Genomic DNA, 12,937 nt, shown 5'->3' on the forward strand with positions numbered 1-12,937 from the left:
GCACGATCTACAGAGAGCTCGCTAAGATGGGCACGCTGCTCTGTCGTTGCAGGTGGAGCTCACGGCAGTTGGAAGTGGCAGCAATGCCCGGGGGGCAGACCCAGATGGCAGTGCAACAGAAAAACTTGGGCACAAGTCAGAAGACAGGCCTGACGACGCCCAGCCGAAAATGGACTATGCTGGGAATGTGGCAGAGGCAGGGGGCCCCTTGGTGTCACTGAGCAGCCCGGGAGAGGGGCTCAAGCTTCCCACTTCCGACGGCCTGGAGGCCAGCAACGGCACGGCAGACTGCTCCTGGACGCCCCTCAGCACCCAAATGAGCAAACAGGTGGACTGCTCGCCAGCTGGGGCGAAGGCTTTGGACTCTCGGCAGGGTGTCGGGGAGAAGAATACTTTCATTTTGGCAACTCTAGGAACTGGCGTCCCCGTGGAGGGCACCTTGCCTCTGGTTACCACTAACTTCAGTCCGCTGCCAGCCCCCATCTGCCCCCCGGCTCCCAGTTCAGCCTCTGTCCCCCCATCTGTTCCAGATCCATTCCAGGTCCCCCTCTCCATCCCCGCCCCAGTGCCCCATTCCGGGCTCGTTCCCGTCCAGGTTGCCACTTCAGTTCCGGCCCCTTCCCCTCCCTTAGCACCAGTCCCGGCTCTGGCTCCAGCGCCACCATCAGTGCCCACACTCATCTCCGATTCGAGCCCTCTTTCGGTTTCGGCCTCAGTCTTGGTGCCCGTGCCAGCTTCTGCTCCCCCGTCGGGCCCCGTCCCCCTGTCGGCTCCGGCCCCTACCCCCATCTCAGTCCCAGTTTCAGCTCCTCCCTTGGCTCTGATCCAGGCTCCCGTGCCCCCTTCGGCTCCGACCCTGGTCCTCGCACCTGTCCCCACTCCAGTTCTGGCTCCGATGCCGGCGTCCACGCCTCCGGCAGCTCCCGCCCCTCCGTCGGTGCCGATGCCCACCCCGACCCCGTCCTCTGGCCCGCCTTCTACCCCCACCCTCATCCCTGCCTTTGCTCCCACGCCGGTGCCTGCACCCACCCCAGCCCCAATCTTCACTCCAGCCCCCACGCCCATGCCGGCTGCCACGCCCACTGCCATTCCCACCTCTGCACCCATCCCGGCGTCCTTTAGTTTGAGTCGAGTGTGTTTTCCTGCAGCTCAGGCACCAGCTATGCAAAAAGTCCCCCTGTCCTTTCAGCCAGGGACAGTGCTGACCCCGAGCCAGCCACTGGTCTATATCCCGCCTCCAAGCTGTGGGCAGCCACTCAGCGTGGCCACACTGCCAACCACCCTGGGAGTCTCCTCCACCCTTACACTCCCTGTCCTGCCATCCTACCTGCAGGACAGGTGTCTCCCTGGGGTGCTGGCCTCCCCAGAGCTGCGGTCTTACCCATACGCATTTTCTGTGGCCCGGCCTCTGACTTCGGAGTCCAAGCTGGTGTCTCTGGAGGTGAACAGGCTCCCCTGCGCTTCCCCGTCCAGCAGCACCAGCACCCAGCCGGCACCCGATGGGGTCCCCGGGCCTTTGGCAGATACTTCCCTCTCCACTGCTTCTGCCAAGGTGCTTCCACCACCACAGCCTCTGCTGCCAGCCCCCAGCGTGAGCTCAGCCCCACCGCATCCTGCCAAGATGCCAGGTGGCAACGAGCAACAAACAGAAGGGACTTCCGTCACTTTCTCTCCCCTCAAGTCACCTCCACAGCTGGAGCGAGAGATGGCCTCTCCGTCCGAGTGCAGCGAGATGCCCCTGGACCTCTCCTCCAAGTCCAACCGGCAGAAGCTCCCGTTGCCGAACCAACGCAAGACGCCTCCCATGCCCGTGTTGACCCCCGTGCACACCAGCAGCAAGGCCCTCCTCTCCACGGTCCTGTCTAGGTCCCAGCGCACAACCCAGGCTGCCGGCAGCAATGTCACCTCATGCCTGGGCTCCACTTCCTCGCCCTTCGTCATCTTTCCTGAGATCGTGAGGAACGGGGACCCAAGCACCTGGGTGAAGAACTCCACTGCGCTGATCAGCACCATTCCCGGCACCTACGTGGGAGTGGCCAACCCAGTGCCTGCATCCCTCCTGCTGAACAAAGACCCCAACCTGGGCCTCAGCCGAGACCCCCGCCATCTCCCCAAGCAGGAGCCCATCTCCATCATCGATCAAGGAGAGCCCAAGAGCACTGGTGCCCCCTGTGGCAAGAAGGGCAGCCAGGCTGGGACTGAGGGACAGCCAAGCACAGTCAAGCGTTACACCCCAGCCCGCATCGCCCCTGGGCTGCCGGGCTGCCAAACCAAGGAGCTCTCCCTCTGGAAGCCCACGGGGCCAGCAAATATTTACCCACGGTGTTCAGTCAACGGGAAACCCACCAGCACCCAGGTCCTGCCTGTTGGCTGGTCACCATACCACCAGGCGTCTCTGCTTTCCATCGGCATTTCTAGTGCCGGGCAGCTGACCCCCAGCCAGGGGGTGCCCATCAGGCCCACCAGCGTCGTTTCTGAGTTTTCTGGTGTGCCGTCCCTTGGCCCTGGTGAGGCTGTGCATGGACTTCCCGAGGGGCAGCCACGGCCCGGGGGCCCCTTTGCTCCAGAGCAGGACACGGGCACAAAGAACAAAACTTGCCGGATTGCTGCCAAGCCTTACGAGGAACAAGTGAACCCTGTCCTCCTGACGCTCAGCCCTCAGACAGGGACCCTGGCACTGTCTGTGCAGCCTAGCAGTGGGGACCTGAGAGTGAATCAGGGGCCTGAGGAATCAGAGAGCCACCTCTGCCCCGACAGCACTCCTAAGCTGGAAGGCCCCCAGGGGGCTTGCGGCCTGAAGCTGGCAGGAGACACGAAGCCTAAGAACCAAGTGCTGGCCACCTATATGTCCCATGAGCTGGTCCTGGCCACCCCCCAGAACCTGCACAAGATGCCCGAGCTGCCTTTGCTACCTCATGACAGCCACCCCAAGGAACTCATCTTGGACGTGGTACCGAGCGGCAAGAGGGCCTCCAGCACAGACCTTTCACAGCTCGGAAGCCAGGTGGACCTGGGGCGGGTGAAAATGGAGAAGGTGGATGGTGATGTGGTCTTCAATTTAGCCACCTGCTTCCGGGCCGATGGCCTCCCAGCAGCTACCCAGAGGGGCCAAGCTGAAGTGCGGAGTAAGGCCGGGCAGGCTCGAGTGAAACAGGAAAGTGTAGGTGTCTTTCCTTGCAAGAACAAGTGGCAGCCAGACTCGGTGGTGACCGATGGGGTGACCGAATCTCTGCCGCCCAAGAAAATGAAGTGTGGCAAAGAGAAGGATGGTGAGGAGCAGCAGCCACAAGCCAAGGTTATGGTCCGGAGTTCCCATGGACCCAAGGTGAGTGCTGGGCTGAGGTTGAGGGCCGGGCCGAGACACCAGGGGTCTGCTTTGTCCTGCAGACGTCAACCTCGTGCAGCGTTCTTTAATTTTATTTATTTATTTATCTATCTATCTATTTATTTATTTAGTTATGGCTCCATTGGGTCTTCGTTGCTGTGCGTGGGCTTTCTCTAGTTGCAGCAAGCGGGGGCTACTCTTCGTCGCAGTGCGCAGGCTTCTCATTGCGGGGGCTTCTCTTGTTGTGAAGCACAGGCTCTAGGTGCGTGGGCTTCAGTAGTTGTGGCACGTGGGCTTCAGTAGTTGTGGCTCGCGAGCTCTAGAGCGCAGGCTCAGTAGTTGTGGCGCACGGGCTTAGTTGCTCCGCGGCATGTGGGATCTTCCCGGACCAGGGCTCGAACCCGTGTGCCCTGCATTGGCAGGCAGATTCTTAACCACTGTGCCATCAGGGAAGCCCTCGTGCAGTGTTCTTGAGTAGCTCTGTGAACTGAGCTGATTGGAAGGCTTGTGTAAAGTGAATCATGACCCTTACCAAGTAACATTCTCCATATATGGTGTTTTAGCGTGGGGAGGGGTGGGCTTCTATTTTGTAGATGTGGGAAATGATTCGGTCCCTGAGGCTAGGAAAGCCATTGTCCCAGATGAGGTTGGAAAGTGGAAGAATACCGTACGATACGGGGAGGGAAATCAATTAATAACAGGCCCTTCCTTGCATGGCCATTCTTCCTTTTCCTTTTCTAAGATGACTGCTGGCCTTGAGAGCTTAGGGTCCAGGGAGGCAAGGGGCCTTTGACAAGGTTGTTCTCTGCACCACCGGGGTAAGCCTGCTCAGGATTTGCTTGGAGTTTTGTGGGGCTTGAGCCAATTCAGCTTCTGGGCAAATCCACCAGTTTCCTATCCCCCTAATGCTTGGGGTCGCAGCTGTGGGTTTCAGCCCATTGGGAATTTGGTGTCCAAGGCAGATGGGCATCTGGGTCTGGGTTCTTAATAGGCTAAGGATGATGGCAGGGTTCTAGGCCAAAAGGCGGGCTAAGAGGACTTGGCCTGAATCCAGTGTTCCTCCAAAGAGGATCTGAAGGCCACTAGTGATCAAGGAGATTCTTGAAGCAGTTGAGGATAGGGCTTATTCAAAATATGGAGCAATTTGAGGTTATGTTAACAAGCCTTCAAATTGGATGTTGAATAGATCTCTAGCCAGAGCACTGTGAATTTGTTTGTGGCAGAAGCTCTTAGTCTTTTTTGGACCATAGAGCACTTTGGGGAGCTGATGAGAGCTGTGAACCCTGCTCCCTGAAACATGGCCTCAGAATTTTGCCCATAATTTCAAGGGGCTCATGGACCCAACCCGCTCCCCAAAGCCCACCCATGGACTCCAGGTTAAGAACCCTGGGAGTAGAGTTTGGGTGGGTTTTTCTCAGTGACCCCATGACCACCTCAGTACGGCAGAGACATGCCAAGTAGGAACATAGGTCATTACACAGTAGAGCATATGTCTAGCATTTGCTCAGGTAACTGCAATCTGCTCTTGGTGGTAATAATAATAGCTCATGTCGTTAGAGTTGTTACCGTTTGTTGAATTCCTACTATATACCAAGTGCTTTCTACATATGTTATCTAACTTAATCCTTCAAATAACCCTATGAGGTGAACACTACACCCAATTCACAGATAAGAAAATGAGTAAGTTGTTACCCAAAGTTACACAGCTACTAAATGACAGAAGTGGAACTCAAGCTCCAGTCTCATTGGTTCTGAAGTTCACATTCTAAAACAACTATACCCCAATTTAAAAAAATTAAAAGAAAAAAAGAAAGATAAAGTTCATGTTCATCTTGAGCTATGCCACACTGTCTTCCACTCTGCTTATGTATAGCTGTTTCACTGACCATTTAGCAAGTGTTTGTTGAGCGTCTACTATGTGCCAGGCCTTGCCAGGCAGTGGGAATACATCTTCAGGAGGGCAGTACAGCATTTTGGTGAGGAGTATGCTCTCTGGAGCCAGGCACAGCGCCTGAGTGTGAGTCCTGGTTCTGCTTCTTCCTAGCTGTGTGATATCAGTCAAGTTACTTCATCTCTCTCGCCCTCGGTTTCCTCATCTATACAATGAGACAGTGATAGTACCTACTCATAGGGCTGTGTAAAGATTAAATGAAATGATGATGTGAAATGTCCAGAATGGGCAAATTGATAGAGACAGAAAGTAGATTAGTAGTTGCCTAAGGCTGGCGGGGATGAGGAATTGGAGAGTGACGGCTTAATGGGTACAGGGTTTCTATTTGGGGTGATGAAAAAGTTCTAGAACTAGATAGTGATGATCCTTGCACATTTCCGTGGTTGTATTAAAAACAGTTGAATAATAAACATAAATCAGTGTATGATATATCTCAGTAAATTATATGTCAACAAAGCTATTGTTAAAAAAAGATAAAATGAAGTGATATGTGTAAATGCTTAGAACAGTGCCTGCCACATAGTAAGTGCTCAGAAAGTGTTAGTGGCTGCTGTTGATATCATTAGTATTACAAATAGGATAGACCCTCATGGAGCTTATGTCTTGCAGGTGACTCGCTGACAGGCAGGCACTGCCCCTTCCTATATTAGATGAACAGTTCACTGGGCCCACTGACAGATGCAGAGGGCAGAGAATAAAGTCACAGCATCAGGAGCCTTGAAGCAGCCCTTGGCAACTGCCTGTAATGATTTAGTAAATGTCCGTTTTTCCGGAAAGCAAATAACTTAGATCTTTCTTTTCTTATGTTCCATTTTCCTGAGAAAGAAACCATTGATAAGCAAAACTAAGATCAGGGGTCGATTCAAAGCAGCCCCTTTCAGGGTATGGCCAAGAATCAGAATACTCTCTGTAGTGTATACAGCAGTAGGAATATAATGTTATGTACATGAAACTTATATAATGTTATAAACCAATGTTACCTCAATAAAAAAATTAAATAAAAAAATTTTTTAAAAAAGAATCAGTCTCCTGTCTCCTACACCACCTGCCCCAAGGCTGCACGGAATCCTGAAGGACCTTCTGAATCATCAGCAAAGAAAGTTCTGCTTCATCTGGTGCTGGTTGTCTTCTCATCTTTTGGAAAATTCTTTGGAAAACCCTTCAAAACTCTGTTAACCAGAACATTCATCTTACATGGTCTGTTCATCATCGCAACTTTTTGCCTAAGTTGGAGTGTGCGATATATTTTTACTCTGAGTGTTGCCCTTGCAGAACATACAGACACAGATCCCTTCTAGATGTTCTGTTTTCCTTGTTTTTGTCTCTCTTAGGAAGTAAAAGTTAATGATCTGTACTTGAAAGAGCCAGCTAAAAATGATATTCAGAAATAAATACGACATGTTCAAATTGACATGCACTGAACTTTATTCCGCCTGACTTGAGGTAGTTGTTCTGTGGCCATACCTGAAGGTCACACTTCAAGCAGCAGTTGCCCATATTCCTCTTTCCTTCCCATTTCTTTCTTTCTCCTAACACTTTGGTTTGTAGGAACTGGCAGCAAGTAAAGGGAGAAACTGAATTTTCAACTCAGCCCTCTGCTGAATAAGGAGCAGGAGGAGTTCGTGGGATAGCAGGAGTCCCTGGAATTTGATGGGGAATGGTGACTCTATGGAGACATGTTCCCCCCACCCCCCCGCCGGAAAAATGTTCCATCAGTACGACATCTGCCATCCCCTTAGCTGGAGCTGGACCATGATAACTTTTTAGAATGTGGCGTGCGGGTCTGCTTAGGGGGAAAACAACTCTTCCTTTCTTCCTAGGGCCCGCTGTCATTGTTAAAATGTTTTGCTTACTCTGCACTCCCTGGATCCTACAATACTAGAAATCCCTACCTTGCCCTATTTCTTGTTGGGTGGCATGGAGAGATCTCAAAGCTTGTGAGAATCTGTGACTGCTAGGCTCAGAGTGTCCTTGCAATGTGTAAGCACAACCATTGTGCCTACCCCATGCGCCGGGCAGTAGGTATGAGTGCGGATGACCAAAACCAGTGGAGGACACAAGTAAGGAAGAAGAGGAGTGAGAGCTGAGGCGAAGAGGCCCGGGCTGGGTGCCAGGAGCCCTGGGTCTTAGTCCTAGCTCAGCCGTTTTCTCACTGCAGGCACAGAGCAGCTAACTTGCAGGTTTGCCTAGTCCCTGACGGCCCCTGAGCAAGTGGACGCCTTGGGCTGTGTTGCCCTGGACAAGTCATTTAACCTCTTATCTTGGAGGCTCAGTTTCCTCGTCTGTTCAAGGGTGTGATACTAGCTTTTTCTCTCTGGGTTGTTGGGAAGAACAAATCGAATATTAGAGAGACTCTTTGGAAAAGGTGAAAGGGCCTCAGAATGTAAAGGGTCGTTATTGAAAATGCCTGGGCCTTTTCGGTGTCTTTCCTAAGTACGGGGAGATTGGAATTGCTGCCGTGCTAGACTTTTCTTCTTGCCTTAGTTGAATCTTTTTTCTGGTATTAATCTACACGTGAAAATAGATAATTTTTCTTGAGTTGGCCCATATGAGAATTAGTTTCAGTTGTTGGTGTCAATACTATTCACAGTGAAGTTATTTGAACAATGTAGTCATCCAACTTGCAGAAGAGGCATTTTTGTTTTCTGTCCATCTCTCTATTGCTGTTCGGATATAGAGAGTATGGGGCCTGACTTTGCACCTTTTCAAATGACTTTGGGTGTTTATTCGGCTTGTGAATGCAGACTCTGTGGACGTGTTTCAAATGATGGGGTATGGATGTCTATGGGGATTAGCTAGGGCACTGGATTCAGTCCAAAAAGCCTCTGTAGCCCACTGTGGAAGGCAGCGGGCGGCCCCTTTCCCCAGCCTCCACCTGGGCAGCTCGTGTCCGTGTGTCAGTATCAGGGCACAGGGCTCAACATTAAGAGGGCTTTCTTAAGAAGTGAAACTGACCTCAGGCCTGACTCTCTCCACCTCTCCACAGTGCCGGAAGCCACCTAGTGACCCCCAGGAACCCACCAAGAAAAGCCCCAGGGGGGCTTCAGATTCAGGAAAAGAGCACAATGGAGTCAGGGTAAAGCACAAGCACCGGAAGCCAACAAAGCCAGAGTCCCAGTCTCCAGGAAAACGAGCCGATGGCCACGAGGAAGGTAGGCCCCGTGGGTCCTGGCCCTCTTGATGGGCTGCAGAGGGATCCCTATGGCGGGTGGGGGGGGGAGGGGCTCTGAAACTGACCAGGAAAGTGAGACTTCCTCACTGTGGGAGAAAGATATAATTTGAAAAAAGTATTTATTTATTTATTTGTTTGTTTGGCTGTGCCGGGTCTTAGTTGCGGCACACGGGATCTTCGTTGCAGCATGCGGGATCTAGTTCCCTGACCAGGGATTGAACCCGGGCCCCCTGCATTGGGAGCACAGAGTCTTAGCCACTGCACCAGCAGGGAAGTCCCAGGAGGAGGATATAATTGACACCTCTGAAATCTAAGCGGAGGGAGAAGGGAGCCGGGAGTGGGGGCTTACGCTGCTCACCCTGGTTGCTAGAATAAGGCACACTCTGAAGTGGTGCTTTTCAGACAGACAAGAGTCAGTCCTACAGCAGAGTAGCCAACCTGTTACCCTGCAGTGGGTCTAGGCTCAGAGAAGAAATGGGTTTAATGAGGATTAAGACCAAATGGGGGTTATTTACACTGTTTTCTCTACCTTTGGTATATTTGGAAGCTCCCATTATAAAAGTTAAAAATTAATAGCTAGCTAGCTAGAAGGGTTAGAGGAATCCTAAACCCTTATTATTTAGGGACACACAGGATGTTTGGGTTGGGGAGGTGTGTATGTAACCCGTATGCTCTGCCACTAATAGTGCCTTGGCGCCCTCAGCAGAGAGAAGCCCGCGTATTCCTGCCCATAGTAGCCAGTGTTCATAGCCTTGCCTGTCTGAAGTGACCTGCCTCTTTCTAGTCTGTTCTTATATAGCAGTTTTCCGCTGTCCGCCGCTCCCTGCTCCCATCCTCCTGCCTTGCTCCATCCTCTGCGGTTCATGGAGGTTGCCCTTCTCTGGGACCTGCTCCAGCTCAGTTATAACGCTGTGGAGGCGCAGCAGCCTCACAGTCGTCCAGGCAACCGGGCCTTCCACTTTGTGGCGTGCCGGCGAATCGATGCCGTGCACTGCCTTTTTTGGTGTCAGCAAAAATGACCCAACTCCCAGTTTTCAAAAACCACCGGGAAAAGCTCCTTCTCTAAAAGAGATACGTAGGTGATAGCAGCATAAGGGGAATTAATAAATGTAATGCAGGGAGAACACAAACCCTCCCTTGAGTTTTCCATTTGAGCCTCTTGGGTTGGGAGGGTGGGGGAGGCTTTCCTGTCCTGAGACTCTGATTGTGATATTCCTGCCTTCTGCCCTGAAACCACACACCACTCCAGGTTCCTTGGAGAAGAAGGCAAAGAGCAGTTTCCGTGACTTCATCCCCGTGGTCCTGAGCACCCGGACGCGCAGTCAGTCTGGTGAGTGACCCTGAGGCTGAGGCCCATCTTGGCACTTCTCTGCAGAGAGGTAGAAGTCTGGTCGAGCGATTTTGCCATTGGCCCAGGTGGAGAGTTGGAAATTTGATTCACCGTGCCAAGATGCCCAGCTCATTGAAGAGACGAGAGAGCCCAGGGTAGGAGCTGGGTCGTTGCCCACGATTTTAGGATGATTTACTTAGCTTTTCATAACAGAGATTTGACATCTCTTGTTGGCAGCCAGTGGTGGAAAGAGGAAAGGCCTGTGCCACTCAGGAAAACTGGTTCTACTCCAGGCTTTGGCATCTCGTGATTTTTGGGGCCAGTCTCTGGCACAGACGTTTAACCTTTGGGCCTCTGTCCTCTTGCCCCGTGTGCCAGGCATCATCCAAATTGGAAATGGTCACTGAGTCGTCAGGGCCAGCAGAATCACCTCTGGTCCCCTGCACTTGTATTGGTCAACCCCCAGTGTCCAGAAAGAGATAGCCCTTTATAGCTACTACTGTTGTCTGCTAGCCTCCAAGTTGGTATTTAGTGCTAGAAATGGTTGCCCCAGTTCACCCAGATTTCCATGCAAAGTGGATGGAATGGGGAAGCAGGGCACAGTGTAAACTCAGTTATCTGACATTCTATTAATGGGCACCTCAGCACATGGAGAGCGCGGTGGTAATTGGGGCTCGTAATGACAGCCTGGAGGCCTCGAAAAATCCTGAAGTGTCCTCTGAATCATCAAAGAACGATTACATTACGGCCGTTCCCATTTTAGTGTTAAACACATTGTAGTGTATTTGATTCTTTGGAAATTGGTGATCCCTGTGTGATCTCTATGGTGATTCGTGTTAACCAGAATATTAGATTAACTAGAACACTTCATTCCCTGCCTAGTCTGTATAATGGAAAGTTTGCTGGATATTTGCTGTCTTTAAGCGGTCTGACTGACTTGAAGCTTTGGTCAAGAGCCACTGCCACTCTGTTGGCCTCGAACCTTTTCTTTGTTTTTTTGGCTGCACCGCGCGGCTTGTGGAATCTTAGTTCCCCAACCAGGGGTTGAACCTGGGCCCTTGGCGGTGAAAGCACGGAGTCCTAACCGCTGGACCACTAGGGAATTCCCTCGAACCATTTCTTTCTTCTGCTGACCTCACTTGGGTTTGGGGATTGTCGAGTTAATAGCCGGGCCTCGAGAGAAAGATGGTGGTATCTCAGAGCTGCTTCTGAGAAAGATGTCAGATCTCCTGGATCACTAAACCGGGCCAATTTAGGACTGTGCTTGTTGTTAGCAGAATTGAAGGCAGGCGTGGGGAGGAAAATGGCCTCTTGGCCGGGTGGCAGAGGAGGGTAGTAAAGGTCCCATCATCCTGGGCTGGTGGGGAGAGGAGGGGGAAGTGCCTGCCTAACGGTGAGGAACAGCTGCAGCGGGGCGGGGGGGTGGAGCTGGGGAGAAAGCTCCACCCCTGGACTCTTGGCTGCTCAATAGGAGGTGGGGTCAAGGAAGGGAAGAGGGCCTGGCTGAGGAGCATTTGGGCGGGACTAACGCAGGCTATGTCACAGGAAAGGGGCTCCTTCTTGCTTCACTTTTCCTGAGACTCTTTGGTGACAACTCTGCTTGCCCAGGGTGGCTCTGTCAGCAAGATTGGGGGGGTCACATAGTGAGCATGGGCGGGGGTGCCATGTCAGTCTGCCCTCCCTCACCCTCTACTAAACCCTGTGGCCCTTTCCTGCCCCTCAGACAAGTCTCGGCACCTTATAAGCACAAAGTAAGAGTTTGTGGAATGAATGAAAGTGGCAGGGCAGCGTGGATGAGGAAGGGTGTGAGGTTTGGATACTTGATAGCTGTGTAACATATTGGACTCTGTAAAGCGCTTAAGGGTGAATTATCTCATTTGAGCCTCAGAACAGTCCTGTGAAGTCAGTAAGGCAGAGAACAGTATTCTCATTTTATAGACGAGGAGACAGAAGTGAAGGAACTTTCTGAGAGCATACAGCCAATAACTGGCAGAGCCTGAACTCGAACCCACCTTCAAACTCCTAATCCAGGGCACTTGCTTCGACACCATACTCTTGGTCCTTTGAAGAGGTACCTGACCGTCCTCTGTACATCCCGTCCACAGGAAGCATCTGTAGCTCCTTTGCTGGTATGGCAGACAGTGACATGGGAAGCCAGGAAGTCTTCCCCACCGAGGAGGAAGAGGAGGTGACCCCCACCCCGGCCAAGCGTCGCAAGGTGAGAAAGACCCAACGGGACACCCAGTATCGCAGCCACCATGCCCAGGACAAGACCCTGCTGAGCCAGGGCCGCAGGCACCTGTGGCGAGCCCGAGAGATGCCCTGGAGGACAGAGGCTGCCCGGCAAATGTGGGACACCAACGAGGAGGAGGAGGAAGACGAGGAGGAGGGCCTGGTGAAGAGGAAGAAACGGAGACGGCAGAAGAGCCGAAAATATCAGACTGGGGAGTACCTGACTGAACAAGAAGAAGAGCAGCGGCGGAAAGGGAGAGCAGGTAAGGCCGGCCAGGGGCTGCTGCCCCAGGGAGCTGCTGTCCCCCGTCCCCAAACCACAGTGACTCTGGCTTCTGGGGACCCTCGGGCATCTTGGGTGTTCCCACCTCTGCCTCCTCTACGCCAGCCAAAGGCCTCTGCACCCAGAGAAACATGGTGCTATGAGCTCCAGCTGCCAGAGGGGGTCACTCAACTCCATTCCCGAGGTCTTGGCTTGGGGTTGAGATTGAATGACATTGGACTGACCTACAGGTGAGCTGAGGACATGCAGCCCCGAGCTCTCCAATTTTTTATAAAAGTCTGAACCTGTGGGCAAGGCCACAGTGACGTCCTTGGTGTAGGACAACTCAGTACCAGGGAGTTCTCTGGTTGGCTTGAGGGAGTTGGGTCTTTTGGGAGGTTGGGTTTTCTCTCCTAGAATCCTGGCTTCAAGAAGAAAGAGGGTATTGGCTGCCTTTCGTGGGATGCCTCCAGCCCCTAAACTAAAAAGAAGCACAATGGTTTCCTCAACCCAACAGAAGAACTTCAAGTAGAAGCGGGCACAACTTGGCTTTCTTGGTTAAAGCCACAAAGGTTATTAAGAGGCAGAGTGAAGCTTTCAGATGACATCATTTTTGTTGGACCTGCAGGCATCATTTTTGTTGGAAAATCAGGCAGCCCAAGGAG

At 52.4% G+C, this 12,937-nt stretch overlaps 1 protein-coding gene across 11 annotated transcripts in view; it reads left to right on the forward strand.

Moving 5' to 3' along the window:
- The window catches only part of BCORL1 (BCL6 corepressor like 1), a 60,884-nt gene that overhangs the window by 25,269 nt on the left and 22,678 nt on the right, over nt 1–12,937 (forward strand). For 10 of the 11 annotated variants that reach the window (XM_082377731.1, XM_082377737.1, XM_082377729.1 and 7 more), the window contains 4 exons: nt 53–3,325; nt 8,263–8,428; nt 9,698–9,778; nt 11,884–12,273. In XM_082377731.1, the coding sequence (XP_082233857.1) occupies nt 53–3,325; nt 8,263–8,428; nt 9,698–9,778; nt 11,884–12,273 (3,910 nt within the window). The remainder of the gene's footprint in view (nt 1–52; nt 3,326–8,262; nt 8,429–9,697; nt 9,779–11,883; nt 12,274–12,937) is intronic. The other variant, XM_082377730.1, reaches the window with a different exon arrangement.

Source organism: Balaenoptera borealis (genome assembly GCF_965194805.1).
Source record: "Balaenoptera borealis genome assembly, chromosome: X".
NCBI lineage: Eukaryota > Metazoa > Chordata > Mammalia > Artiodactyla > Balaenopteridae > Balaenoptera > Balaenoptera borealis.